This window comes from Canis lupus, chromosome 11 (assembly GCF_011100685.1).
Source record: "Canis lupus familiaris isolate Mischka breed German Shepherd chromosome 11, alternate assembly UU_Cfam_GSD_1.0, whole genome shotgun sequence".
Lineage (NCBI taxonomy): Eukaryota > Metazoa > Chordata > Mammalia > Carnivora > Canidae > Canis > Canis lupus.
In genome coordinates this window covers 5295331-5323170 of record NC_049232.1, presented here as the reverse complement: position 1 = coordinate 5323170, position 27840 = coordinate 5295331, and the positions used below count along the sequence as shown (strand labels likewise).

The following is a 27840-nucleotide window of genomic DNA, read 5'->3' as shown; positions in this document are numbered from 1 at the left end:
CAGCCCGAGCGGCCGGGCGAGGAAAGATGGCGGCCCTGACGACGGTCGTGGTGGCGGCGGCGGCCACGGCGGTGGCGGGAGCTGTGGCGGGGGCGGGCGCGGGCGCGGCCCCCGGGAGCGGCGTGGGAGCCGCGCAGGTGCCGCAACAGGTAACCCGCGGAGGGCCGGAAGCCGTTCCCGCGGGGGGGCGGGGCTGTGGGCGCTGTGGGCGCTGCGGGCGCCGGGGCCGGGACGGGGCCGGGACGGGGTCGGGCCCCCGCCGAGCTGGTGTCCGCCGCAGCGCCTCCGGGGGCGGGGGCGGGGGCGGGGGCGCGGGCGCTGGGAGCCTCCCCTGGCCGCGGCCGGGCCCACGCCGGGCGTCGCGCTCTGTGGGCTTGTGCGTGCAACTGCTTTTTCAGAGCCACGGCCATGTGGCTTTGGCATCGAGGCAAAGTCTGGGTGGGAACCCTGGCTCCGCCGCCCCCAGCCCCGTGATGAGAACCTAACGTCTTGGCGACTCCGTGCCTTCTGGTCCCCACGTCCGCGGGGCCCTGCACGGTGCCCGGTCGTTGGTGGCTGCTCCGTTATTGTGTCTGAGCGAGGAGCACAAGAAGAGCTAAACACGGGGTGGTCTCGTATCTGCCTAGGACCTCGGTCTCCGCGCCGGGGACCAGAGGATCCTCAGGGACGGCTGGGTCCAGTTGCTTCCGCCAGAGACCTCCACTGCTCTCGTTGTCCCGCAGCCCACACCCAGAGCGTGGGCAGCCCCCCGTGTCCTACCTGCAGAGTAAGTCAGAAATCCCACTCACTCTTCACATCTCCAGTGCCGCTGCCCTTGTCCACACCATCATTTCTCCCTGGCTGAAATACTTTCTGAATTGGTTTCTGTTCTAACATTCTTGCCTTCTTAAAGTATCCTCAACAGCCGGGGCAGTTCAGTCCAGTAATGACACTCTTCAGCTCAGAGCCCTCATAGTAAAAGCCGATGTCCTTTCCACGGTCTGCAGAGCCTTCTGCTTGTCCCTCAGGCATGCCTAGCACTCTCCTACCTTAGGACCTTTGTCATTGCGATTCCCTCTTCCCTCTTGATTCTGTGGCTAGCTCTGTTTTCTTCTTTTTTAAAAAAAAAAAACTTCTTCTATTTATTCATGAGAGACACACAGAGAGGCAGAGACATAGGCAGAGGGAAAAGTTCCCCTCTCTGCTGAGCAGGGAGCCCCATGTGGGACTTGATCCCAGGACCCCGGGATCATGATCTGAGCCAAAGGCAGATAATGGTCAACCACTGAGCCACCCAGGCACCCCTAGCTCTGTTTCTTTCATGTAACTTTGTTCAAGTGCCATCAGCTCAGTGATTCTTTTCTTTTTTTAAAATTTTATTTATTTACTCATGAGAGACACAGAGAGAGAGGGAGAGACTTAGGCAGAGGGAGAAGCAGTCTTCATGCAGGAAGCCTGATGTGGGACTCGATCACCAGACCCTGGGATCACACCCTGAGCCAAAAGCATCTAGACGCTCAACCGCCGAGCCACCTAGGTGTCCCTCAGTGCTTCTTTTCATGACTTACCCAAACTGAATCCCCTTACTCATCACACCCTATTCCCTCTTCTGGTTTTGTTTTGCTCCATGGCACTTATTACCAGTAGGCTACATGTTACATATTTTCCTTTTTCTCTTGTGTTTTAGTCCTGAATCATAGTAGGCACTCACTGAGTATTTGAGGATCAATCCAGACTTGAAGGAAGGCTTTTGTGAAGTGAGGATAGGTTCTCTCTATTTCTTCTTCTAAGAGAATATAGCGATTTTCTATCTTGATTTGAATTATTAGCTCAGGAAATTCCACCTCAGCCAAATGTTTCACAGCATCCCCCTGTAATTCTATTATTCTACCTCTGGCCCAGATGTCCTAGGGGGAAAAAAGTAAAATATAATAATGCATTAAGTACTTTAAAAATAATTTTTAACATTTTATTTAATGTATGATCCCAGGGGTTTAGCCAGCTTGCTGGCTTTTTCCATGAAGCCTTTCTGGCTTACTCTAGTTCAAACTGATTTGTTCTCTAAATACTGTCATCATGTTTTGCCTGATAATGTCATTAATGGGCCTTTTTATCACTCCTTTCTGGTGATGTTTGCCTTTCCAGGGGTTGGATCAAAATCACCTGTGGAGCTGTTTGAAATATTTTATCTATTTCTGACATTTAGCAATGTCTGGAGACATTTTTGGTTGTCACAACTGGAGTGGGGTTGGGTTGTGTGTGCCACTAGCATCTGGTGGGTAGAAGTCAAAAGATAGTCCCCCAACAAAAAAATTATCTAGCCCAAAATGTCAGGAGTGTTAAGGCTGAGACACCCTGCTCTATATGCTTTCATCATTTTAGGGAAGGAAGAGCCTCGTAGTTGATGATGACAGCAGTAACAATCTTTCAAGGGTGTTTGGGCTTTAAAAAAGAAATTAGAACCACTGCTGTACCATATTGTGAGGTTTTTGAGGATTTTAGCTAGGTATAATCCATCTTTGCACTTCCCTCATATACCACACACACCTACACACTCAAATTCTCAGCTTACCACTGAACTTGAGTATTTGTCATATGATTAAATGCATGAATATTCCCACTGACTCTTATAGTGAAACCAACTAATGTTTTTTGAGGAGAGATTTTTCCTGATGACCACTTCATGGTGTAAGAAATGTTCACTAAAATAGCTAAAATTCCTGTATTAGTTTGTTAGGGCATACTAACAAAGTATCACAGACTAGGTGGCTAAACAACACAAGTTAATTTCCTCACAGTTTGGAAGGCTAGAATAGTCCAAGGTTAGGGTGATGCTAGGATTGCTTTGTGGTGTGAGCTCTCTCCTTGGCATGTAGATAGCTTAAGTGTCTTCACATGGCCTTTCTACTGTGCACAGAGAGAGAGAGAGATCACCAGTGTCTCTTTCTCTTCTTCTTCTTTTTTTTTTTAAGGTTTTATTTATTTATTTGACAGAGAGAGTACAAGCAAGAGGAGCAGCAGAGGGAGAGGGAGAAGCAGGCTCCCCACCGAGCAGGGAGCCCAGCATGAGGCTCAATCCCAGAACCTTGGGATATGACCTGAGCCAAAGGCATGCACTTAACCAACTGAGCCACCCAGGCACCCCTCTTCCTCTTCTTATATGGACACTAGTCCTATTTGGGTGGGGCCTCACCCTTATGATCTCATTTAGCTTTAATTACCTCCTCAAAGGCCCTATTTCCAAGTATAGTCACAAAGGGGGTTAGGGCTTCAATATATGAATTGGGGGGGAAGACATAAATTAGTCTATAACAGTTCCTTCGCATTATTTTGGAGAAATTCCCTTCGAAGTTTTAGAAACATTTTGTATTGTATTTTATTCTACAACCTCCTTAGTGTATGGAACCTTATAAATTTCTTACCCATAATGAAAAGTAATAACGCACCCTGTTTATCCTTTCTCGTAATTATATGTTTATTGATAATCCCCCTCACCATTGTTTTACAAGTCTGAAGACCACAAATCCTTACCTTCCTCTCAAATACCATTTCCCTCTTAATCATTTTAATAGTTGAATTATGAGTTTTAAAAGGTATCTATAACAGCATCACACTAGCGTGTGTCCCTGCTTTAAACTAGGATAGGGCTGTGTCCTGTTCTGTTTTTTTCTTAAGTAAACTTCCCTCTGATGGCCTAGATGTTATGGCCCTTGGCTGCTTGGAGTAGTCCTTTAGTAATAATTACATTTCTTCTCTGACTTTACCTTATTACTTACAAGGAATTTCCTCTAGAAGATCACACACATGTGTAGGGTTATGTCTGTGTTTAGGTGTGGTAGGCTGAATAATGCATCCCTCCCCCCAGGATATTCACATTCTAATCCCCAGTACCTGTGGCTCTGTGACCTTACATGGTAAAAGGGACTTTGCAGATGTGATATAATTAGAGATCTTAAAATGGAGAGATTATCTTGGCTTATCTGTGTAAGCCTAATGTATTCACAAAGGTCCTTTTAAGAGGGAGGCAGAGGGATCAGAGCCAGTGGTAGGAGATGTGACAATGGAAGGAAGAGGGTGCAACAATGTGAGGAAGGTGCATGAGGCAAGGATGAGGGTGGCTTTTAAGAGCTGAAAAAAAGTATGGAAGTAGATTCTTCCCTGAAGTCTCCAGAAGGAACACAAACCTGCCAACACCTAGGGCTCCAGAAATGTGAGATATTAAATTTATGTTGTTTAAGCCAGCAAGGTTGTGTTAAACTTATTTGTGGTAAGTTGTTACAGTAGCATTAGGAAAACACTACACTGGGGAAGACCTGAGAAAGCCCTAAGCCTTCATCCTTGGCTGACCTTGAAGCTCTGTGCAAGTGATGAGTGAAGGCTGAGTTTGACTTGTAAACAGCCTGCCTAAGTGTTGAAGGTGTACCCTGGTATGTGTGCAGACCTCCTTAGCAAAGGCTGGAAGACGTATTGGTTCTCAGCATCTAGGAAAACCTCTGACCAGTCAACCATAAGATGACAACTGAGCTAACCAGGCAGAGATTTCAGTGCCACACAAAGAATATAGTTTTCACAGAATTAGTTCAGGAAGTTGACTAAACAGCAACAACAACAAAGCTTGGGGTTGGAAGAGAATCTCATTTTGAGGCAAATTATATTTTTAATATAATTATTATATTTATAATGTAATATAATTATGTTAATATAATAGATTAACCAAATTATATTTTTAAATATCAAGTTTTTAACAAAAAAAATATGAGCTATGCAAAAACCAAAAAAAAACACAAGATTTTTTTTTTTTTTTAAGCAGGATAAAGAAACTGTCTTAAGGAAGACTAGGTGTTGGAAATAATAGACAAAGACTTTAAATAAGCTGTTTTAAATTCATTCAAAAAAAACTAAAGGAAACCATGGCTACAGAACTAAAAGAGCATGAGGATGATGTCTCACTAAATTAAAAATACCTATAAAGAGATTAAAATTGTAAAAAATTAAATAGAAATTCTGGAGTTAAAAAGTACAAGAACTCAAATGACATGTTCCCTAAAGGGGCTCAACATCCAACTTCAGCTAGCAGAAGAAAGAGTCAGAAACTTGAAAAAGGCCAATTCAGATTATCCAGACTGAGGAACAGAAATGAAAAAAAGAAAAATGAACAGAGTCTCAGAGTCCTGTGAGACACCATGAAGATCATATATACTGAGAATCTCAGAAGGAGAGGAGAGAGAAATCAGAAGGGGCAGGAGATTATAAGAAATTATTGCTGAAAAACTTCCCCAATTTTTTTTTTTAAGTAGGCTTCACATGCAGTGTGGAGCCCAACATGGGCCTTGAACTCATGACCCTGAGATCAAGACCTGAGCTGAGATCTAGAGTTGGAGGCTTAATCAACTGAGCCACCCAGGTACCCTGAAAACTTCCCAAATTTGATGAAAAATATTAATCTACATATTGTTAATGCTTGATAAACTCCAAGTAAACTCAGAGTTCATACCTGGACACATCATAATCAAACTGTTGAAAGACAAAGACAAAAAAAAAAATCTTGAAAGCACCAAGAGAAGGAACTTGTCATATACAAGAAATCTTTAATAAGATTAACAGCTGACTTCTTTTCAGAAACCTTGGATTCCAGAAGGCAGTGGAATGATTTAGTTAAAGTACTAAAAGTAAAGAACTGTTAACGAAGAATTCTGTGTCCACCCAAATTATTCTCTAAAAATGAAGAAATTAAGACATTCCCAAACACTAACATATATGCCAGTATATATGCCCTACAAGAAGTATTAAAGCAAATCTTTCAAAGTGAATGAAAAGACATAGAAATTCAAATCCACATGAAGAAGAATATCAATGAAAAGTACTGGTAAAGTAAATGGGGAGGTAAATATAGAAGTCAGTATAAATGTAGTTTTTTGTTTGTACCAAAATTGTTTCAGAAACTAGAGGAGGGGATTTTTTCAATTCATTCTGTGAGACTGGTTATTATCACCCTGATACCACAATCAGACAAAGATCACAAGAAAGAAAATAACAGACTAGTATTTCTTATGAATACAGATGCAAATTCCCCAATAAAATATTAGTAACTCAAATCTAACAATATATGAAAAGGATTCATACCATGATCAGCTGGGATTTGTACCAGACATACAGGTTAGTTCAGCATATGAAAATCAATCAATAATAGAACTTATTAATAGAGTAAAGGACAAATCACATGATTATTCCAGCAGATTTAGAAAGAGCAATTGACAAGATCCAACACCTTTCCATGATAAAAAAAATTCAACAAACTAGCAATGAAAGAGAACACATCAATCTGATAAAGGCTCTATAAAATTCCCACAGCTGACATAACACTCAGTGACAAAGGATTAAAAAGCTTTCCGTATAAGATAAGGAACAAGACAAGAATGTCCGTTTTCACCACTTACTCACTGGAGATTCTAGCAAAGGCAATTAGTCAAGAAAAACAAATTGGAAAGGAAGAAGTAAAACTATTCTTATTTGCAGGTGGCATAATCTGTATATAAAAATCCTTAAGGGTCCACATAAAAACTACTAGAGCAAATAAATTCAAGATTGAAGGATAAAAAAGCAATCGATAAAAATTAGTTATAATTTTATATACTAGCAATGGACAATTCAAAAATGAAATCAGGAAAATTTTGTTTATAGTAGAATCATAAGAATAAAACACATATGAATTTCACAAAAGAAGTAAAAACTTATGCTCTAAAAATTCCAAAACATCATTGAAAGAAAAGAAGGAAGACCTACATCATTGGACATTTTAGGCTCATGAATATGAAGAGTTAATATTGTTAAGATGGCAATACTCCCCAAATTGATTTGCAGAGACAGTGCAATCCCTGTGGAAATCTCAGTTGCCTTTTTGTTCATAAATTGATAAGCTGATTCTAAAATTCATATGGGAAATGCAAGGGACTCAAAATAGCCAAAACAGTCTTGATGAACAAAGTTAGAGGACTCATATTTCTTAATTTCAAAACCTATTGTGAAGCTACAGTAATCAACGGTGTGGTATTGGCATAAAGATAGACATACAGATTAGTGAGAGTTAAGAGGTAAAGCCTACGTTTATGGGCAATTGATTTCCAACAAGTGTGCCAAGATAATTCAGTAAGAAGATTCTTTTCAGCAAGTGGTGTTGGGATAACTGGATATCTACATACAAAATGAAATTGGACTCCTGCCACACACCATATATAAAAAAAACTAACTCAGATGGAGACCTAAGTGTAAAAGATAAAAGTATAAAACTCTTAGAAAAAAATGTAGATGTGAGTCTTCATGACCTTTGAATGTTTCTTCTGTATAATATCTAATACACAAGCAGCCAAAGATAAAATGGATGAATTGGATGTTATAAAAATTGAAAATGTTTGTGTTTTGAAGGATGTTATCAGGAAAATGGAAAGATGGCTCAGGAAAAAGGGGAAAATATTTGCAGGTCTTTTATCTGATAAGGGAGTTATATCCAGAACATATAAAGAATGCTTCCAACTAACAATAAAAAAGACAACCCAATTTTTATTCTTTACTTTTTAATTTCTTAATGATTTTATTTATTTGAGAGAGAGAGAGTGCATGCATATGCACACATGCATGAGTTGGGTGAAGGGCAAAGGAAGAGGGAGAAGCAGACTCTCCTCTGAGCAGGGAGCCCAACCTGGGGCTCGATTCCAGGACCCTGGGATCATGACCTGAGCTGAAGGCAAATGCTTGCTTAACCAACTGAGCTACCCAGGCACCCAAGACAACCCAATTTTTAAAGTGAGAAAGTAAAACAGAATTTCCTTGTGATCCCAAAATTCCACTGTTAGGTGTATGCCCAAAAGAAAGCATATTCATACTAAAGCTTGCACAAAAATGGTCATAGTAGCATTATTCATATTGGCCAAAGAGTGGAAATAGCTAATTTTCCATCAACTGATGAATGGGTAAACAAAATATGGTAGATCCATATAATAGAATATTATTCAGCCATAAAAAGAAATGAAGTACAGATTTATGATACAATGTGGTTGAATATTAAAAACATTATACTAAGTGAAAGAAGCCAGACACAGGGTTACACATTGTGTGATGCCATTTATATTAATTGTGCAGAACAGGCAAATCCATGGAGTCGAAAATAGATTAAAAGGTTGCCAGGGGCAAGTGGGGAAGAGGGGTGAGGAGTGACTGCTGGAACATCCGGGATTTCTTTTTGGTATGATGGAAATCTGGAATTAGGTAGTAGTGATGTTTGTACACATTTGTGAATATATTAAAAACCATTGAATTGTACACTAGATGGATATACTCTATGGTAATATGAATTACGTATCTCAATGAAAAAATATTTCCTAAATTCATTACTTTTTTTTTTTTTTTGGTTGCTTCTAGAAATGTAAACTCTTGTTTCCTTTCTCTCTCATCTCCTACATCAATCTGTCAGCAGTTCCTCTTGGTTATAGATCCAAAATGTATTTGATCTTACTACTTTTTTTTTTTAAGATTTTATTTATTTGAGAAAGAGCAGGGGGAGGGGTAGGAGGGAGAGGGACAAGCAGACATCACACTGAGTGCAGAGCCAGACGTGGGACTCAGGCCCAGGACCCAAAGATCATGACCTGAGCTGAAACCAAGAGTCAGATATTCAACCAACTAAGCCACCTAGGCAGCCCTGGTCTTACTTCTTGTTATATCTGCCACCACCCCCGTACTCCTAGACACCATCATCCCTCATCCATGTTCTAGATGTACCAGCTTCTTCCTCCATCCTTCTACTTCCAGTCTTGCTTTACCTCCTCCCCCCACCTCCCACCAATTTATTCTCTGAAAATGGCCAGAAAGTGTTTCTTAAAAATTTCCATCTATCATGATATTCTTCTGCTCAAAACTCTTGAGTAAAATCCAGACTCCCTAAGTGACTTGAAATGCCAATGAGATAGGCCATGTACCTGCCTGTCTACGTTTACCTCCTACCAAGCTCCCCACCTCTGCTAACATCATGTCATCACTGCTCTTTGTCTGCTTGAACCAGCCAAGGTCCTTCCTGCTCTGCAGCTTTTGCACACACTGGGCCCTCTGCCTGGGACCCCTTTCCCTACTCTTTGTGGCATGGCTGGCTCCAATATTCCTTAAGCGTCATCCCCTCAATAGAACTTCTGTGGTCATTCTAACTAAAAAAACAATCCTTTTATCCATTATCTCCATCTCAGTCCTGTTTCTTCCCTCTCCCCCGCTTTTCTTTTTTTTAAAGATTTTGTTTACTTATTTGCGATTGAGAGAACAAGCAGGGGAGCAGAACAAGCAGATGGAGAAGGAATAGCAGGCTCTTCGCTAAGCAGAGCCCAATGTGGGGCTTGATCCCAGAACTCTGAGATAGTGACCTGAGCCAAAGGCAGCCCTTAACCGACTGAGCCACCCAGGCACCCTTATCCTGTTTATTTCTTAAGTAGCACTTACTGCAGTTGGTGTTTTTTCTTTATTGCTGGTTTACTTTTTTCTTTTTAAATGTTTCCCTCATTAGACTTTAAGCCTGGGGCCATATTGATGTAGGTCATCATTATTTCCCTGGTGTCCAGAGCACCACATATCACATCATAAGTGTTTAATACATATTGCTAAATGACTGAAATAATTAGATCTTTTTGTAAAAATCCCCAGACTTAATATTTATTAATTTAGCATTTTAAAATTAAATAAGATCGGCCCCCAAATTATCCCTCAAGAAACTTGATTACTGACACTTTATCTCCGAAAAAAAAATTCTGCCTTCATCTTTTGCCATTTTTATTATTGATGGTAAATCTGTTTTTGTTCTCTGTGTAGAATGACAGTGGTTTTGGTACTTCGGGTGGGATTCGTCCCTTTCAGCTTCAAAACTGGAAGCAGAAAGTCAGTCGGACAAAGAAAGCAGAGTTCATACGCACAGCAGAAAAATTAAGAAATCAGTAAGTATAAGAACATTATCTTCAGTTAACATTATTAGTTGTGTTATTTGAATCAGTGTATTTCAAGGGAAACAAGACAGTTATTTGTTTAGATCTCATACATTGGTACATTTTCAACCAAGATAAGCACTTGGTAAATATTTTTTAGTTCAGTGATTTTAATGAAGAGTCTGTACCCTCGAGTTGTTTTTCTTGAAATGGCCTTTTAATTGATCTCCCTCCTTCAGTCTCTCCTCTTTCAGATCCGTCCTGCACATCATGTCTAGAGTAATGGAGAAGTTGCCATTTACTTTCATTTTTCATTTTTAGCATATGTGTATTTTTTCTTTAAATAACCAGTGATGTCTGTCGAATGTTCATCATCAGCAGGACCATGATATAAGTATTGTAAAGGATGATCAAAAGAATTAGAACTTATACACCCAACCCTACCCTGCAGTTGAGGGCTTTCTTTTTTTTTAAGATTTTTAAAATTTATTTATGAGAGAAGAGAGAGAGAGGCAGAGACATAGGCAGAGGGAGAAGCTGTCTCCCTGCAGGGAGTCGGATGTGGGACTCGATCCCGGATCCCAGGATTACGCCCCTGAGCTGAAGGCAGATGCCCAACCGCTGAGCTACCCAGGCATCCCAGTTGAGAGCTTTATACGAACACTGCTTGACTTTGTATAATACTAATTTCCTAAGGAAATCAGAAATAGAGCCTATTGTAAGGAATGGTCTCTAGATGGGCAGGAATGAGGCAGTTCTGTTTAGAAATTCTGCCAACAAAAACGTATACTGTTTGACTTTTGAAACTTATACCATACTGTAGCTTTGGGAGATTGAATTGTCTCTGCATTGATATAATAGTTTTATTTTTAATATTCAGAATTTGAGGAAATACAATTTTATTTTATTTTTTATTTCTGAAATGTATGATTTTAAGTAGAACTGGACTCTAGGTTAGGGGTCTGGCTTATGTTTGTCTCTAGACAGAGTAATCGGCCAAGTGGTTAATAGCCATGTTTATAGCAAACCAGTCAATTATGGCAGTATATATACTTTGTTTACCAGTATGTGTTAGGTTTTATAGCTCTGAATAGACTTTCTTCATCTTGTTATAAGATTTTGGAAAATCTCATGGAAAGAAACAGTGTTAGAAAAATCCATTAATAGAGTGTTTCTGGCCAACAATTTTCATTGAATACAGAAAAGCAACAGTTTAAAATATAGTTCTGTTTTTGTTTTCAGCATAGGTAATACATTCACATGGTTCAAAAATCAACATACATCGAAGGGTACAGAGTGGAGAGTCTGTTTCACCCCAGATCCCAGTCACCCACCTCTCCTCCCTTCAGACAGCCACTATTTTTATTTTCTTGTATCCTTCCACAGGATTTTTATTTGCTTAGGAGGAAATAAAAATACATATTCAGATTTTTCCTTTTTTATATAAGTGGTAGCATACTGTACACACTTTTACGCATCTTGTTTTGTTTTTAACTTAAGAGTATATCTTAAATACCAAGGAGTTGTTGATTTTTGTCAGACATGATCATGGCATTACAGTAAGTCAAGTATTCATAATCTCTAGAGATGCATATTCAGGTATGCTGGGGTGAAATTGAATCATATAGTAGATTTACTTTAGAATGCTTCAGTTAAAGAGAGACAAAGAGAAAGGATTAAAAAGTAGAAGAGCTTGGTGAACCAAGAGAGGTAAAATTATCAAATCAGAGTGATATGAAGGTAGGCAAGGGGAGTCATTCAATCGTTTTCTACTTTTGGGGTGTATCTGATATTCTTATGTAAAACCTTTGTTAGAAGAAGAGTGCATTTTGGAACTCTTTCCATATCAGCACACAGAACACAGTATTGCTGTGCTGTATTCCAGGGCACAAATGCACCATAATTTATGTACCCTGCCCCATAGTGATGGACATTTAGGTTACATTCGGTTTTTTGTCATAATGAATCATAGTTATCTACATCTGTCCAATTGTTTTCTACATGTGTAAATATATCTACAGGAAAAATTCCTAGAGGTAGAAATGCTCAAAGGCCCATGGGTTTGTAGATGTAATAAATAAATATTGTTAAACAACACCCCACAGGCAATTTGTAATTCCACTAGAAATGTGTGAGAGGACTTATTTCTCCACAGTTTTATCAACAGAATATGTGTTTACACTTGTGATTTTTGCCAACCTGGTAGGTGCACAATGTTACCATGGTGTAGTTTTACTTTGCATTTCTTCTACTATGAGCAAGGTTGGGCATCTTTTCCTATATTTAGCTATGTGTCTCCATTAGTACATTTTGAATGTCTTAGCAGGTAAATATTTCTAACCTAGGAATCACAGAACATAACTTACTGTTATAGCAAATCCTGTGTACATGCAGACATTTCTCTCTGATCCTATAATTTCCCCCACCTGCCACCAGAACCTGGATGGCCTTCCCAGTCCTCAGCACAGGACTCCCTCAGTCCTTTAGAGTTGACATGCAGACTGAGATCTCTTTATATATTTTTTTAAGATTTTATTTTTTATTCATGAGAGACACACACACACAGAGGCAGAGACATAGGCAGAGGAGTGCTTCTTAAGCAGGCTCCATGCAGGGAGCCCAATGTGGGACTCGATCCCAGGTCACCAGGATCAGGCCCTGGGCTGAAGGCAGACGCCAAACCGCTGAGCCACCTGGGCTGCCCTGAGATCTCTTTGACAGCTCTGTTCTATCTTTGGCTTCCTCCACCCATGCTCATGTATTACGGTAGTAATCTTCTCAGCCTTTGGGGCAGCCAGGTAGGGCCCAAGACATCTCATCATCTGTTTACCCCACTGTACCTTATAAATATTAACTTTTTTTAAATGGATGCCAAAGTAGAAAATACTGGGAAACTCTCCCTTAGGTTATATGAAATTAAGTCATGGCCAGAGATATCCCAGTATTTGTTAAATACAGGATTACTAGAGAATAATTTGTGTTCATTTCTGGAAGAAGAAAATAAACTTCTTTGACCAACCAGAAAATCTTTTTGCTAGTATTTGTTTTGTCTTACCCCAGGGTTCATGCTAGCATTAGCACTCCTTACTGGTAGATGAACTAAATCCAAAGAGCAAAGATGACACTGAAGAAGCTCTGAAGTCCTTATAGGTGATTTCCCTAAATATACTAAATATACTAAATCACCTTGTAGATGACTTCCCTAAATATACTAAAGTTCCTGTCTTTGTAGATCATTTGCCTCTTGAAATTTTAGGTTTATTAATATTAGTAATGCATTTCTATAGTACATTTTTACTGCATGAACGTCTGTCATATAATTTAATCACATCCTGGTTTAGGTCATTGAGATCTGTCATTCACATTTAGTGAGGAGGAGGTTCACCGCAGGGGAAGTTAAAGGTCTTGGCTCAGTTTACAAAGCTAACCTATCTCCTATTGAAAGCAGCCATTTGCAGTGGTGGCCATTTTCAGGCCACAGCAAGACTGAGTTGGAATCAAGAGCCAAATAGCTATTGTGTTTTCAAAGTAAGTCCACGACTGCCTTTTCCAAAACTTACATTTTATAATTTTAATAGCAGTTCAATTACTCATGATTGTAATTGAACTTGACTCTTTTTTAACTACTATTTTACTCTTTAGATGTATTAATTCTAGTAATTATATTTGGACTCCTTAGATGAATTAATCCATCTATAAGTACTGATTATAATGAGTGTCTTCATATTTTAAACAATTAAAAATATGTTTAATCATATTTATGCCATTTGTTTCTTTTTCTGAAGAGTTATTAACATAGAAAAAGATAAACACAGTCATTTCTACAACCAAAAAAGTGACTTCAGAAGTGAGCAGAGTATGCTGGAAGAATTAGAAAATAAATTGATTAACAGCAGGAAAACAGAAAGTAAGTTGAGTTCATGATGAGCTACAAACTGTTGAGTGACACTAAGTTGTAGTTGTTTTGCTCTCTCTGTGTGCATTGACTGTGTGCATTCTCTGTCAAAATCACTTTCTAGTTGGTAATAACTCTGTCTTTTAGGGATCTGTATTTTTTCAAGTCCCTATTCAGTCATTCGAATTGGATTGTTTTCTATGTATGTTTTTTTCTATTTAAGAGGAAAAAGAGGGTTTTGTTTTTTGGTTGCCACATCAGTTAAAATTTCTTAAAATGAAGGGAAATCAGTTCTAGGGCTCTCATCGCCCTGGTGTTGTTGACTGAATAAGTAAACACCAAGAGATGCAGATGCCTTACTCAGCTGTGGTAGGAGGTGGGCAAGGCCAGAGTTCCTTAAAACGGAGTTCCTTGTCTCTGATAGAAAACCTACCATTTCTGCCTCAGAGGAGCTGTCTGTGCATCCAATGAAGTGTAATACATGAGAAAGTACTGTATAAAGTGCACAATGACTATGTTCTGCTGTTACTAATAAATACTAATCATTGGTAACAGTGTATTAAATATTAAATGTTGCTCTTAAAGAATTCTGTAAAAATATCTTGTTTTGTTGTAAAGAGTTTCTATGTTGCAAAATCCTTGTTATAATGAAAAAAAAACTGAAGCATTGCATAAAGGAAAAATAATGGTTATCAACTAAGCATTATGAAATATTAAGACATATAAAAACTACACTGCTTATACTCCTTTATAGTCGATTAAAAGAAATTCTTAAATGTTTTCTTTCAGAATCTAAGACTGCAGTATTGTAAAAAGTCATCCTCTGTCAGTTAGTGGCAAAAATCATTCTTCCTCTTCTGTTGGGATGACAGCAGGCCCTAATATAATTATCAAATGTCTAGTTTTTTACTTTGCAGAGAAATCTTAACATCCCTCATTTAATATTTTTCTCAGTCCTTTTGTAGACAACTGAGAGATGGATCTTTTTTTAAAATAATTAATTAATTAATTAATTTATTTATTTTAGAGAGCGAGAGTGTGAGCAGGGGTAGGGGCAGAAGGAAAGAGGGAGAGAGTATCTCAAGCAGACTCCTTGCTGAGTCAAAATCAAGAGTCAGACACTTAACTCCCTGAGCCACCCAGGCACCCTGAGACTGATCTTTCTATGTCTTAATCATACCATTACTGGAGTATTTCCCTTCTGTGCATTCCCTTTTGTAAGACAACTTTATTCCTATCTTTTCATTTCCCATTGTTGTACAGTTCTGCCTCTCTTTATTCACACTTTGTGTTTATCTTATCTAGGAGAGGATGTAATGCACTGTTTTAGCATAAGTATATAGAAAGTTTCTTCTTCCCATATTACAACTTACAAGTAATAAATACCTTTTCCTTGCCTCAAATATCGCACTGCAGTTTTGGCCTGCACTTATGTAATACTGTATGTGATGGTTGGCCTATTCTTAATATTAGTTCCAAATGAATAATTAAGGGATCATTTTCCCTATGACAGTATCACTGTAGCTGATCAAACTGTGGCAAAAACAAAATAACAAAACTTTCCTAGTTATTATAGTTTGCTCGAGAAGCTGCCCAACCTAGAGTTCTAACAGTGAGTGAATGAGACCCTGTAAAATATGTTGGATATGTTTCTGCTTTTATGGAATTCTTGAATTTTAATAAAAAGTAGAACAAACCATGGGGCACCTGGCAGGCTCAGTTGGAAGAACATGCAACTCTTGATCTCAGGGCCATGAATTCAAGCCCCACATTGAGTGTAGAGATTACTTTAAAAATTAATAAATAAATTACTTTTTAAAAAAAGGTAGAACAAACCAAAACCTCATACACATGTGTGAGGTTTGTTAGCACTGACTCTGGGCCTATGGGTAAACTTTAAAAAAAAAAATTGGTTTTAAGGGACGCCTAGGTGGCTCAGTTGGTTAAGTGTCTGCCTTTGGCTCAGGTCATGATCGCAGGGTCCTGGGATTGAAATTGTCCTGCCTTGGGCTCCCTGCTCAGCGAGGAGCATGCCTCTCCCTCTGCCTGCCACTCACCCAGTTTGTGTGCATGTTCTCTCTCTCTCTGATAAATAAAATCTTAAAAAAAAAAAAAGTAATTGGTCTTAAGGACTTTTGGACAGAGCTGTTTAGTGCTTCATGCTTATTTGTGGAAAAGTTGCAAAAAAGAAAGAGGGGGTATACAAAGTACCCAATGATGATGAAATAACAATATTATTATATGAATATATGATATTAACATAATAATTTAAATAAACATTAAAGTAAGGTTATTACTTCAGAAAGAAAATAGGAAAAAAGAATCCAGTCTTTCTGCTGATACAGAACATCTGAAAATGTCTTTGAGACCATCATCTGGCTTTTATTGTGGGTCTAGCATGTTCTTTCAGGCTAGTCCCTTGTTTGAGCTTGATAACCTATAACAAAGGTACCACTACATGGCAGCTGGGTATCTCCTCAAGGCCATGACAATGACACCAGTGGGTCTTACCAACCCCTGTCACAGAGGATGTGGTTAGATAGCAATAATTCTCATTAGGAAGTTTGTTGGTATATTCATGGAGTTAATATTGGTTAGACAGTTTTAATATTCCAATAGTAGAGATCAAATTCTGTTTCTACAACTGATAGCAAATTAAAAAGAAAAAAAACTTTTTAAGAACAAAACATGACTACATCTGAGCTACTATTCCATGTATTTAGAACAGTGTTCAATCACTCAATCTCCAAAGAGTTAAAAAAAAAAGAGAGAGAGAGAGAGAGAGAGAGAGAAAGAAAAAATTTAACCTAGTGGGCTTTTAAATATTGGAGGAAATTGCGAGTTACTTTATTTAGATCAAGGGTACTTGAAATGTTCAGGCTGTTTTGACACAAATACTCATCTTTTGTCCATTATTTAATTGCTCTTGCTTGTCTTCTAAGTGATAGGGATCAGTCTTTTGTGTTGCAACCACCTTTGTCATAGAGTTATTTAAAAAGTACATGCTTCTTCCTTGTAGGAGCAAAAATCCAGCAACAGCTGGCCAAAATACATAACAATGTAAAGAAACTTCAGCACCAGTTAAAAGATGTGAAGCCTACACCTGATTGTGAGTGAATTTAGATTTCATGTTCTGTCTTATGTGTTAGTATTTGCTATTGCTCATTAGAAATATTTATACTCTCCCAATAAGTACTTTTTCTGTTTGGCTTTACTAGAACTAGGCCATACTGTATTGGTTAGGGATCAATAAAGATACATTAGATCATTAACTATAATATCTGGCCTTTATGTAGTTGCTTTACCTTTAAAATGCTATCACATCCTTACAAGTTATGAAGTAGGTAGAACAGAGAATAGTGTGTACAGAATGGAAACTCTGGTCAGCTAATGAAGAAGAAAAAGATTAATTTTCTGATTCCTAGCCTAGTGCTTTTCCCACCATTGCTTTTTCAAACAGTCACCTTTGAAATAATTGCATTTCGAACACATAAGGAAAAGGTTAATAGTACTGGGACAAAAGGTAGCGATTTGGAAAAAAATGAAGTGGCATTCTTACCTCCCTGCGTACACCAACATTCATTCCTGAAGGATCAAATCACTTATTAGTTACGTGCTTTTAGGCAATTACTTGGTCTTTCTGAGCTTTTATTTCCTTAGCTGTAAAATGGAGATAATCATAGGACCTACCTCAGGATTCTGGAGAGATGAAGTGAGACAATGCATATAAAGCACTTGTTCAGTGTTTATAACGTAGGAAGCACTAAAAAATGATAACTATGACTCTCCTAATTTTTACTAATATATGAAGCCATAAATATCCTAGGAAACAAGTTTTTATAATTGTATTCTAGTTTGTAAGTATGATGAAAAGAAGCCTTAAAGCCAAAAGTAGACATCACTGACAACTTCACCAAAAAAAAACAAAAAAAACAAAAATACCCCCCAAAAAACAGAAAAAAACCCAAAACCATAAAGTTGAAAAACAAATTAGGAAAATACCAGCAATACATATGCAACTTAAAAAAACTAATGTCCGTAACATATAAAGAGTGCTGACAAATTGGAGCAACAAAGGTAAATAACCTAATGGAAAAATGGGTAAAGATTATCAGGTACTCATTTATAGCAAAAGGAAAACAAAACACATTAAAAAAATGCTCAGGCTCATAAATGATCATAAAATATCAGTGAAATCAGTCATGATCCGTTTCACCTCTCATTTTGGAAATGGTTCAAAGTGCATAGGAGGTGGCTCTCAGGACCTGCATGTGGGTTAAGCCTCCCTGCAGGACCATGCACCAGCATGAATTATACTGTAAAGTGCATATACTTTTTAATTTGGCATTTCAAATTTTCAGTTATTATCTAAAAACACTTGAGCATATAGAATCACTACACAAAAAATATTGACCTTAGCATTGCATCTATTGGAAGGCTCATCACTTGGGAGAACTAATTAAATGGTTGAGGGTGAATGTATAGACAATGAAATCCCATGAAGCCATGAAAAGAATGAGAGTGGACGCATGTATATTGACATGGAAAGTTCACCACATATTTGACTGCATTTTGTTAAATGAAAACTACTTGTCACAAAGCAGTACATGTAGTATAAAAACATTTCTATGGGAAAAAATAATGATATTAAGGTTTAATAATACTTATTCAGAGGAATAAATCTGTTATTGGAAAAAAATAGTCATAAACATTAGCTTTATAAAAGCATAAGTGTCTTATCCTTTAGGTTAAAAAGTGTGTTTAAAGTAAGGCAACATTTCATTTTTTTCTAACATTTTAGTCTTAGTCCTACTAAAATACAACATAACAGTCTTTGCGTGTGTGTGTGTGTTTTTTTTTTTTTTTTTTTACAGTTGTTGAAAAGCTCAGAGAAATGATGGAAGAAATTGAAAATGCGATTAACACTTTTAAGGAAGAACAGAGGTTGATGTATGTTTTAAATTCATTTTGATATAAAATTACTGACTTTTAGTTTTCAATAATTCTCCACTAGGTTGTTGTATACAAACCATTTTATTGTTCTGTATTTGGTATTAGTCATAACACGAGAACGGTTTAACACCTCTCTCCTTTTGTTTTATTTTTTAAATTTTTTTTAAGATTTTATTTACTTATTCATGAGAGACACAGACAGAGAGAGAGGCAGAAACACAGGCAGAGGGAGAAGCAGGCTCCATGCAGGGAGCCCGATGTGGGACTCAATCCTGGGTCTCCAGGCTCACACCCTGGGCTGAAGGTGGTGCTAAACCGCTGAGCCATCTGGGCTGCCCTCAGCTTTTGTTTTAGCTTTGATTGCTTTTTATGTTTCAAGTGATTTTTTGCTTGTATTTGGACAAGATGAAAACTCTAGAATTTGAAAGATGTGGGTATTATTTTCCCCTTTTGGGAAACTCTTTTAAGGCTTAGATTTACAATGTTAATAATTTTAAGTCGAGAAGATGACATGAAAAGAGTAAAGAATAATGAAATTCAAGAGGGGGGAAAAGGCAAGGTTAATATGGATTGGTTTCTATCTTATTATTCAAAATTTACCTTTAAAATTTTAGATATGAAGAGCTTATTAAAGAAGAGAAAAGCACCAATAATGAGTTGAGTGCCATATCAAGAAAAATCGACATGTGGGCTTTGAGTAATTTGGGAGCAGAGAAAGCTTTCAGAGCCATGTCAGGCAAGCTTCCTGGAGACAAAGTAATGCCAAGCACTCTTCCAGAAGAAGTGGTAGATTTTGAAAAATTTCTTCAGCAAACTGGAGGGCGGCAAGGGGGCTGGGATGACTATGACCATCAGAACTTTGTAAAGGTGAGAAACAAACATAAAGGGAAGCCAACGTTTATGGGAGAAGTTCTAGAAAACCTTCCTGGAAGAACACAGGATGAAGTTCAGCAGCACGAGAAATGGTATCAAAAATTTCTGGCCCTGGAAGAAAGAAAAAAAGAGGTAATAGTCATGATAATAGCTATTATTCATTGTATGTTGCTGCCTTCTAGGCATTGTGCTACCTCTTTAACACACGTCATTAACTTTACAACTGCTCATGAAGTGCATTTAGAGTTTCTCAACCCACTCTCTTTTAAAAGAGAAACTGAGGCAGTGAGAACCTAAGTAATTTTACCCAGCTAGTGGAACTCCAGTTGGATTTCTTCAAGGCTGAGAAATACAACAACAGGCCAGAAAACTTCTGATAGTGGGCAGAACCCTCTGTGTCTGCCTGAAATGTGGGAAATCCAGAGCTATTTAGGGTTCAGTAAAAGTTATCTTACCACCAAGGCCAGATTGTTTTCAATGGAAAATAGAGGCAGTATGAAAAAGTCTTTGGTTCTTAAAAGTTTCTTGGAGTTTGGGAGTGTAAGCCTCACTGTTTATTTTAAAAGACTCAATATGTTGGCTACCCCAGAGGAAAGAGTAACTCTTCATGGTAGCAAATACCTAACAGGTTCCATTTTCACAATAAGATGACTCTGGTTTTGGTTTAAACCAGGACTTCTCACCCTTGGCACTGTTGACTGGGCTGGAGACCTCTTTGCTATCTTGTGTCATAGATGGTTAGCAGCATCCCTAGTCTCCACCCTCAAGATGCCAGTAACACCCCCTTAGCTGTGATCATCAAAAATGTCAGATGTTGAGAGATGCCCCATAGATGGCAAGAATTGCCCCTAGTTGAAAACCATGGGTTTGGATAGTCTGTCTCAGTCTCTTACTTATAGACTTCAGCTGTAATAAACGTCAACTAGCTTGGTTTGACAGCAAAAGTATGATTGTTCAACAGATGACATACCTCAAAAGTGGTGAAGAAATGTTGATTCCACATTTAATTTAAAATTCTAGAGATTCGGTGCCTGGGTGGCTCAGTCAGTTAAGCATCTGCTTCAGCTCCTTGGGTTGTGATCCCAGGGTCTTGGGATCGAGTGCCACATCAGTCTCCTTACTCAGTGGAGAACCTAGCTCTCCCTCTGCCTGCTGCTCCTCCTGCTTGTGGGCATCCTCCCTCTCTCTCTCTCTCTCTCTCTCTCTCTCTCACAAATAAAATCTGTATAAAAATAAAATTTTAGAAAAAAATAACTAGGGTTCATTTGTTGTTTTTTCCCTTAAAAATAAGTTGAATGCAGGAAAATTGACATTTGGGACATAAAGAAAATTTTTTAAAACAAGTAATTTTTTTTTTTTTTTTTTTTTTAGTGAGAGAGCACACAGGCTCATGGAAGGGAGAGGGAAGGAGGGCCGGAGGGAGAGGGAAAGAAAGAATCTTAAGCAGACTCCACACCTAGTGCAGAGCCGGATATGGGGCTTAATCTCATGACCCTGAGACATGACCTGATCCAAAATCAAGAGTCAGATGCTCAACTGACTGAGCCACGCAGGCACCCTGAAACAAGTCATTTTTAAAAAGCCAAAATATGAGCTATTAAGAATTTATTTGGGCTTTTTTTCCAGGATACTGAAAACATGGGGTCCCTGGACCAGCAGAGTCAGCATTACCTGGGGACTTGTTAAAACTTACCAGACCCCCCCCAACCACAGACTGAATCTGAACCCTGGGTGTGGGGGGAGCAATCTGTGTTTTCACAAGGCCGTTAGGTTATTCCATCACAAGTTAAAGTTTGAGAGCCACCTCTCTAGGGAAGAGGACCAGACACGGTATTCTGGTAATAAACATAAAACTGGATTCTGGCTCCCTCTTCTCACTCTATTTCCTAGTGTGTGATGACTTATCGAATATAAGGGTGAGGTGGGTGGGGTGTGCACGATGAGGGGCCATTTATTGTGATACGACATGTTGGAGGAGAAGAGGGAGGTTTGGGGGAAAGGATCAGGACTGTAGCTTTAACTCTTCTGAGTTTAAGACGATGAGTAGGAGGGGTGATCAATGGGCTCGGTGGGTGGAGCAGGTGACTGCATCTTGGGGTTGGGAGTTCGAGCCCCATGTTGCTGTAGAGATTACTTAAATAAAACTTAAAAAAAAAAAAAGCTGAGTAGGAAATTCTCCATGCTTACTTCCCACTTCCCTTAACATGTCCTGTATTTTGCCCAAATGAAGATACTGATTTTCAGACATGCCTTGAACTTTCTGGCCTGAGGACCCTTGCTTGTTTCTGTTTCTGGAGCCTCCATCTTTCTTTCCCCTTCCACTGCCAGCCCATCACAATCTGACCAGATCAGATGCTACTTCCTGCTTGCCCATCAGACACAGGAAGTCCTCTCATAATTTAGATTCTTCATATATACCTTTTTTTTTTTTTTTTTTGAGAGAGAGGGAGAGAGAGCATGAGCAGTGGATGGTGGGAGGGAGAGGGAAAGAGAGGATTTCAAGCAGGCTCCCCAGTGAGCGCTGAACCTGACCTGGGACTCGATCCCAGGACCCTAAGATCATAGCCTGAGCTGAAATCAAGAGTCAGATGCTTAACCAGTTGAGCCACCCAGGCGCCCCTTGTTTATACCTCTTTTATGATGTGCGAGGGCGCATTCTCTATGCTGGTGTTTATGCACATATCTTATCTCACCTAGAACAGTGCTACTCAAACCTGGTCCATGGACTAGATGTTAGTTTGTTAACTATTACTGGTTTCCAGGAGGATAAATTGACTGCACCAGAATCAGATACTCAGTAAGCTCACTGTTTAGTCAGTTCACTTTTTTTTTTTCCCTGTAGAAAACTTTCTCTTGGAAGGAACCAGGGCATTAATGTACATTCTGGTGTGAATTCCTGATATTTTTGTGGACCTGTGCTTTGAGAGAATCTGTACTAGATGGCACTTGGTATTGTTTTAATTATCTGTGGCTCCTACCACATTGCCTTGCATATAGTACCCTTATCATAGGGATTTATCTAATGAATGTATGATACAGCATGAGAAAGGGTGAAGAAACTGTTTCCTGACTAGTGGGGGAAGTAATTCAGTAGATATATCCTTAATGGCTGCTAGCAGACTGCTAGAATTTTAAATAATATTTATATACCCATATGCAATATAGCAATTTTACTTTTTTTTCACACTTGTGAATCATTATGTGCCAGGCACTGACTCACTGACCCTTCACAACAGCCCTGTTTGAGAGGTACTACCCACCACTTTTACAGATGTGCAAAATGAGGACAGAGAAGTTTAGTGACTCATCCAAGTTCACACCTACTAAAATGCAGAACCAGTATTCGGTCTCAGATGGCCTGGCTTCAGACCCCATGCTCTCCATCAGCCCACTTTTAATTCCTCTTCTGATTTTTGACCAAAGGAAAGTCACTCAAAGTATTCCAAGCTTAGACAGAGAATTTGGAAGCTGAGTGGGATGATCAGAAGAAGAGATGTTCCCCATGAATGCAAAGGAAGGAGGTAAAGGAGAGGAGGCTACTTGATGAGGTGCAGTCCTTGTGAACCTAGGGATTCAGAGAAGAAGAGGAAGGCCAAAAGAATAAGCCACTACTCAGGGTTTAAAAGATAAATTTATTTTAAAAAAATGAAGTAGAAAAAAACCTGCATTTGTTTAGGGGGAAAAAAGCTTTAAAACTCCAGCAACCAGCATTCTGCCAACAATATTCTTTTTGGGAAGATGGATATGAGGTTGCATTTTCAAGTGCTCCTGGTTATTAAAAATATTTTTCTCTTGCTGTCCTTTTTATTTGTTTAATCATATAGTCTATTCAGAACTGGAAAACCAAAAAGCAGCAAAAGAAGGAGGAAATTTTCAAGTTAAAGGAAAAAGCAGAGAACCTATCTCTACTCTTTCATAATAAAAAAGAAGATAATCAAAAACACAAAGAGGAACAAAGAAAGAAGCAGAAACTGGCCGTGGAAGCGTGGAAGAAACAGAAAAGTCTGGAAAGGTCAATGAGACGTGCCTCCCAGGTGAAGGAAGAAGAGGAGAAAGAGAAGAAGCAGCAGAAAGAGCGCCGACGCCAGTTTAAGCTAAAATTACTGCTGGAGAGTTACGCGCAGCAGAAAAAAGAACAGGAAGAATTTCTGAGACTTGAAAAGGAGATGAGAGAAAAGACAGAAAAGGCAGAAAAAAGGAAAGCCGCTGCCGAGGAGATCTCCAGGTTTCAAGAAAGAGTGAGTCAATACAGTTCCCGGGACATGCTTTCAGGGCTGCACACAGCAGAACCCAGGGCTTCTCGAAGCCTGTCAGGCTGTACCCAGCGTTCGTCCAGTTGGAACAGGAAAGGCTGTTCCCTGATTTCCAGTAGATTGTAGTCTCGAGGGAGAGACAGGTGTTCAAGTGGGAGACGTCAGGAGAACGCGGTGATGGAGGTGGGTGGGGCCCGGTACTTCGGGAGATGGACAGGCAGCCCGGGCAGCTTCCCCCGTAGTGGCGAGTGTCAGACAGGAGGTGATGCTGGCATTGACCCTTGGAGGAGAAGAATGGAGGGATCCTTCCTGGCAGAGGGAACAGCAGAAGTGGCCATGTGGCTTGGCCGGGAACCCAGGAGAACTGCAGTAGTCTCAGGGCACTGTGCACACAGGAGATGGGAAGCAGCTGGGGATGAGGCTGGACAGGGAGCTGTGGGCCCAACTGCACAGGTCTGGTCTTTGCCAGACCAGTTGGTCCTACACCGTAGGTGATTTGCTTACTGGTTCACTGTCCATATCCCCCCCATCATCATGAAAGTTCCATGAGAGCAGAGGTTTTTGTCCTTTTTGTCCATCCTTGTACCCTAGGGTCTGCTACTGTGGAGAAACCTGGGATATATTTAAGGGCATCCAGGTTACTGCTGAGGGGTGGGGATGATCAGGGATTTTAAAAAAAACATGCAGAAGAAAAATGCTAATCAAAGAAAGAGTTTACGATTTTACCAGTGAAGTGGAATTCAGTCCAAAAAATATTTTAAAAGACCAGGAAGGACTCTTTCTTTATTTTTTGAAGATTTATTTATTTATTAGAGAGCTCGAGCACATTCAAGAGGCAGAGGAGCAGGGGTGGTGGAGCAGAGGGAGAGGATCTCAAGCAGGCTCCCTGCTGAGTGTGGAGCCAAGCTTGAGCTGGGGTGGGGGAGCTTGATCCCACCCTGAAATCACCCCCTGAGCTGAAAGCAAGAGTCAGATGCTTAACCAACTCCACTACCCAGGCGCCCCAGGAAGGATACTTCAGAATGAAAAAGTTAGCATGAGATACAACTGTTAGGAATATAATCATTAGGAATTCTTCTATGCATCCAAAAGACATAGTCGCAACTTTTCATAAAGCAAAAAGTAAAGGAAATACAAAGAAAAATAATAGACAAAAACGCAATAATAGGATATCTCTTAGTCCATATGTAAAAATATTCCTAAATAACAAAAGATCACATGCATTCTCCCCACCCCCCACCCAAAAAAGGTGAGCAGGCCACACAATAAAAGACCATAGGGAAAATAAAGAAATCCTGTAAAATGAAAAAAATTCAAGAGATCTAAAACCAGACATATCTATATCAGTAAGTGAAAATGGGCTTAGGTCAACTATTAAAAGGAATTTTAGATTAAACCATAGAATAAAACAAGATAGCTAAAAAAAAGTGCATGTCTTACATTTATATTCAGGAAAAATACAGCTCTTAGCTTTTGTTGCAAAAAAGTTAATTATTGGAGGAGTAGTGATACTTAGGGTAATTTAATTTTACCTACAAGCAATCAACCTTTAAATCAAATTCCAACTAATTTTATTTTCTTAATATTGCCCTTCTTTTGTTGGTGTATTTCCTAGGATTTACATAAACTCAAATTGAAAATTCTGGATCGACAGTTAAAGGAAGATGAAAAGGCAGAAAAACAAAGAAAACTGGCAAAATTGAAAGAAAAGGTACTGCGTGCTGAGATTCATTTATTTTTATTGGTACTATCCTAGACCCTTGATCTGTAAGGAGACAAGCATAAAACCCACTTTCCATCCATCCCGCGCTGTATTTTGGTGTCATTTCCCCCAAGTCTCGTACTTGCCCATTCACATACCGCGAAGCCCACCTTCGTGCAACTTAAGCAACTGTCATCGGAATTCTCTTGTTTCACCTCCTCAGCACCTTATTCTCTTTTACCCTGAGTTTTCTCTTCCTACACTCCCTTCTGTTTTTCATTTTCTCTTTATGTACCTCTGTGTCAGACGTCCGGCAGCTTAGGAGCACTGCTCAGTATCCCTGGTAGTGCATGGACTTCAGATGTTGGTGCCTTTCATGGGAGCAAAGAACTTCTGGTGGTTATTTATCTTAAGTCCATTGTCTGGCTATCCCACCATCGTACTTGGCCGCATTACACTTCCCTCAGAATAGAAACAGAGAAAAATAGAACCACAGTGGAAACAGAACAAAATAATTGGACTAGAAAAAAATGAAATTAAATTAACAGTTTGTTAATAGATTGATGGAGTCCAGGTTTTGTGTCAGCTCTAGGAGCACAATGAGAAGTTTACTGAAAAGGTTATTAACAGTTTTATTTCTGTTTAGCTAATATCAAGGATGTTTCTTATAACTGCTTGCTCTTGTTACTAAGGATCTCACTCACTAGTCAAAATTGATAGTTCATTTTCTTTCTGATTACAGGTTGAAAACAACATTAGTAGAGATCCCTCTAGGCTTTACAGACCTACCAAAGGTTGGGAGGAAAGGGCCAAAAAGACAGGATCCACCAGCTCTGGGCCACTTCTGCATATCCCACACAGGTAAAAAGGAGTTAGAGTGGATGTCCACTTTATAACAATTATTAAATATAACTACATGTTTATATTTTGTACAGTTTCTATATATATGCAGTATTTTACAATAGAAAGTTGATAAAAATTGCTAAATAATGTTCATTTATATAGATGTTCTAGCATTCCTAGACTTTGAAAACTTGAGCTATTTATTCTTACTTACCCAGTAATATAGAGTGGCATTTCACATGCTGGACTCTGTCATGCATTTCTCAACAGTCTGTGTGGTCAAAATCACCCATGAAAAGCCTTTTACTTACCCAGGAGGCATATTGTAATCTCTCTCAGTGAGCCCACCATAGAATTTTAATTAATTAGGATTTTTAAAAATTTTCCTTTGTATTTATAATTGCTCTTCTTCTTTTTCCTAGGGCTATTCCAACCTGGAGACAAGGACTTCAGAAAAGAATATGAGATAATGAAGTTGGTATTCAGTTGATGAGAATGTCCGCATATTCATAGTGGGAGAGTCACTAACCATGTTCTTAAATTGTACTAGCCCTATTCAGATTGATAACTGTGTTGTATGCGAATCAACAGGCAGTGAGTTACGTGTGGCACTGTCGTATTTCCTGTTTCTACTCAGAGGGTATTTAATGTGTCTGTTGGCCTATTATTGATGTAAAAGTCTTTTAAATAAGTTGATGCTACAAACGTTATTTCATTTAAATTCTCAGAACACTGCAAAGATATTTTGTTTTTGTCATGGCGTGGCAAAATAAATTGGGACAATCATAGAGTAACATTTTTTTTAAACAAAAATTTTGTAACATTTATAACCTGGAGGTGAATTAGCCCAAGTAACAAAAATATGAAGGTTTTCCTGTTGGCAGGGGTGGGGTGGGGGTGGGGGAATAAGGTAGTATTTTTCTAAGCTTAACAAATTGGTAGTTTGTCAGTTGCTACATTTTTTGTGTAATAAATATTTTGTATTTGTTGGAAGCATGCTTTGTTTTAGAGAATATTTATTTTAAAAATATGCCTTACCTCATCTATACCCTATTATTTGTATTATCAATATTTTTTTATTTTCTTTAGCTATTCCAAATTTCCCTCCAGCCTTTCTGGACTTGACACATTTATAAAATCTTTGTGTCTTTCACATCTTCCTGGCTGATGCAGTTTTCTTTACTGCTTCTGTTTGGCTTAAAATATTTGGTCAAAAGAATTAATTTTAAAACTCCCAAACTTTTGTACATGAAAACACAACTTAATATGACTCAACTTTTCCTATTATAAAATCTTAGTCCCTATATTTAATCAGTCCCCATCTTGTAGGAAAGGTACTACGTACATAATAAATATAGGAAACTTGTTTCTTTTAACTTTTATCTT

The 27840-nt window shown here is 38.9% G+C and overlaps 1 protein-coding gene across 2 annotated transcripts; it reads left to right on the top strand.

Moving 5' to 3' along the window:
- Window positions 1-11: 11 nt before the first annotated feature.
- CCDC112 (coiled-coil domain containing 112) lies at window positions 12-27840 on the top strand. 2 transcript variants are annotated; one of them, XM_038551838.1, is made up of 10 exons: window positions 12-149; window positions 9826-9947; window positions 13721-13842; window positions 16850-16939; window positions 18705-18780; window positions 19398-19788; window positions 23481-23894; window positions 25525-25620; window positions 26354-26472; window positions 26877-27840. In XM_038551838.1, exons 1-10 carry the CDS (start codon window positions 27-29, stop codon window positions 26917-26919), a joined length of 1596 nt encoding a protein of 531 aa, XP_038407766.1. In that variant the 5' UTR covers window positions 12-26; the 3' UTR covers window positions 26920-27840. The 2 variants fall into 2 exon arrangements, with proteins under 2 accessions (XP_038407766.1, XP_038407767.1); XM_038551839.1 differs by lacking the exon at window positions 23481-23894.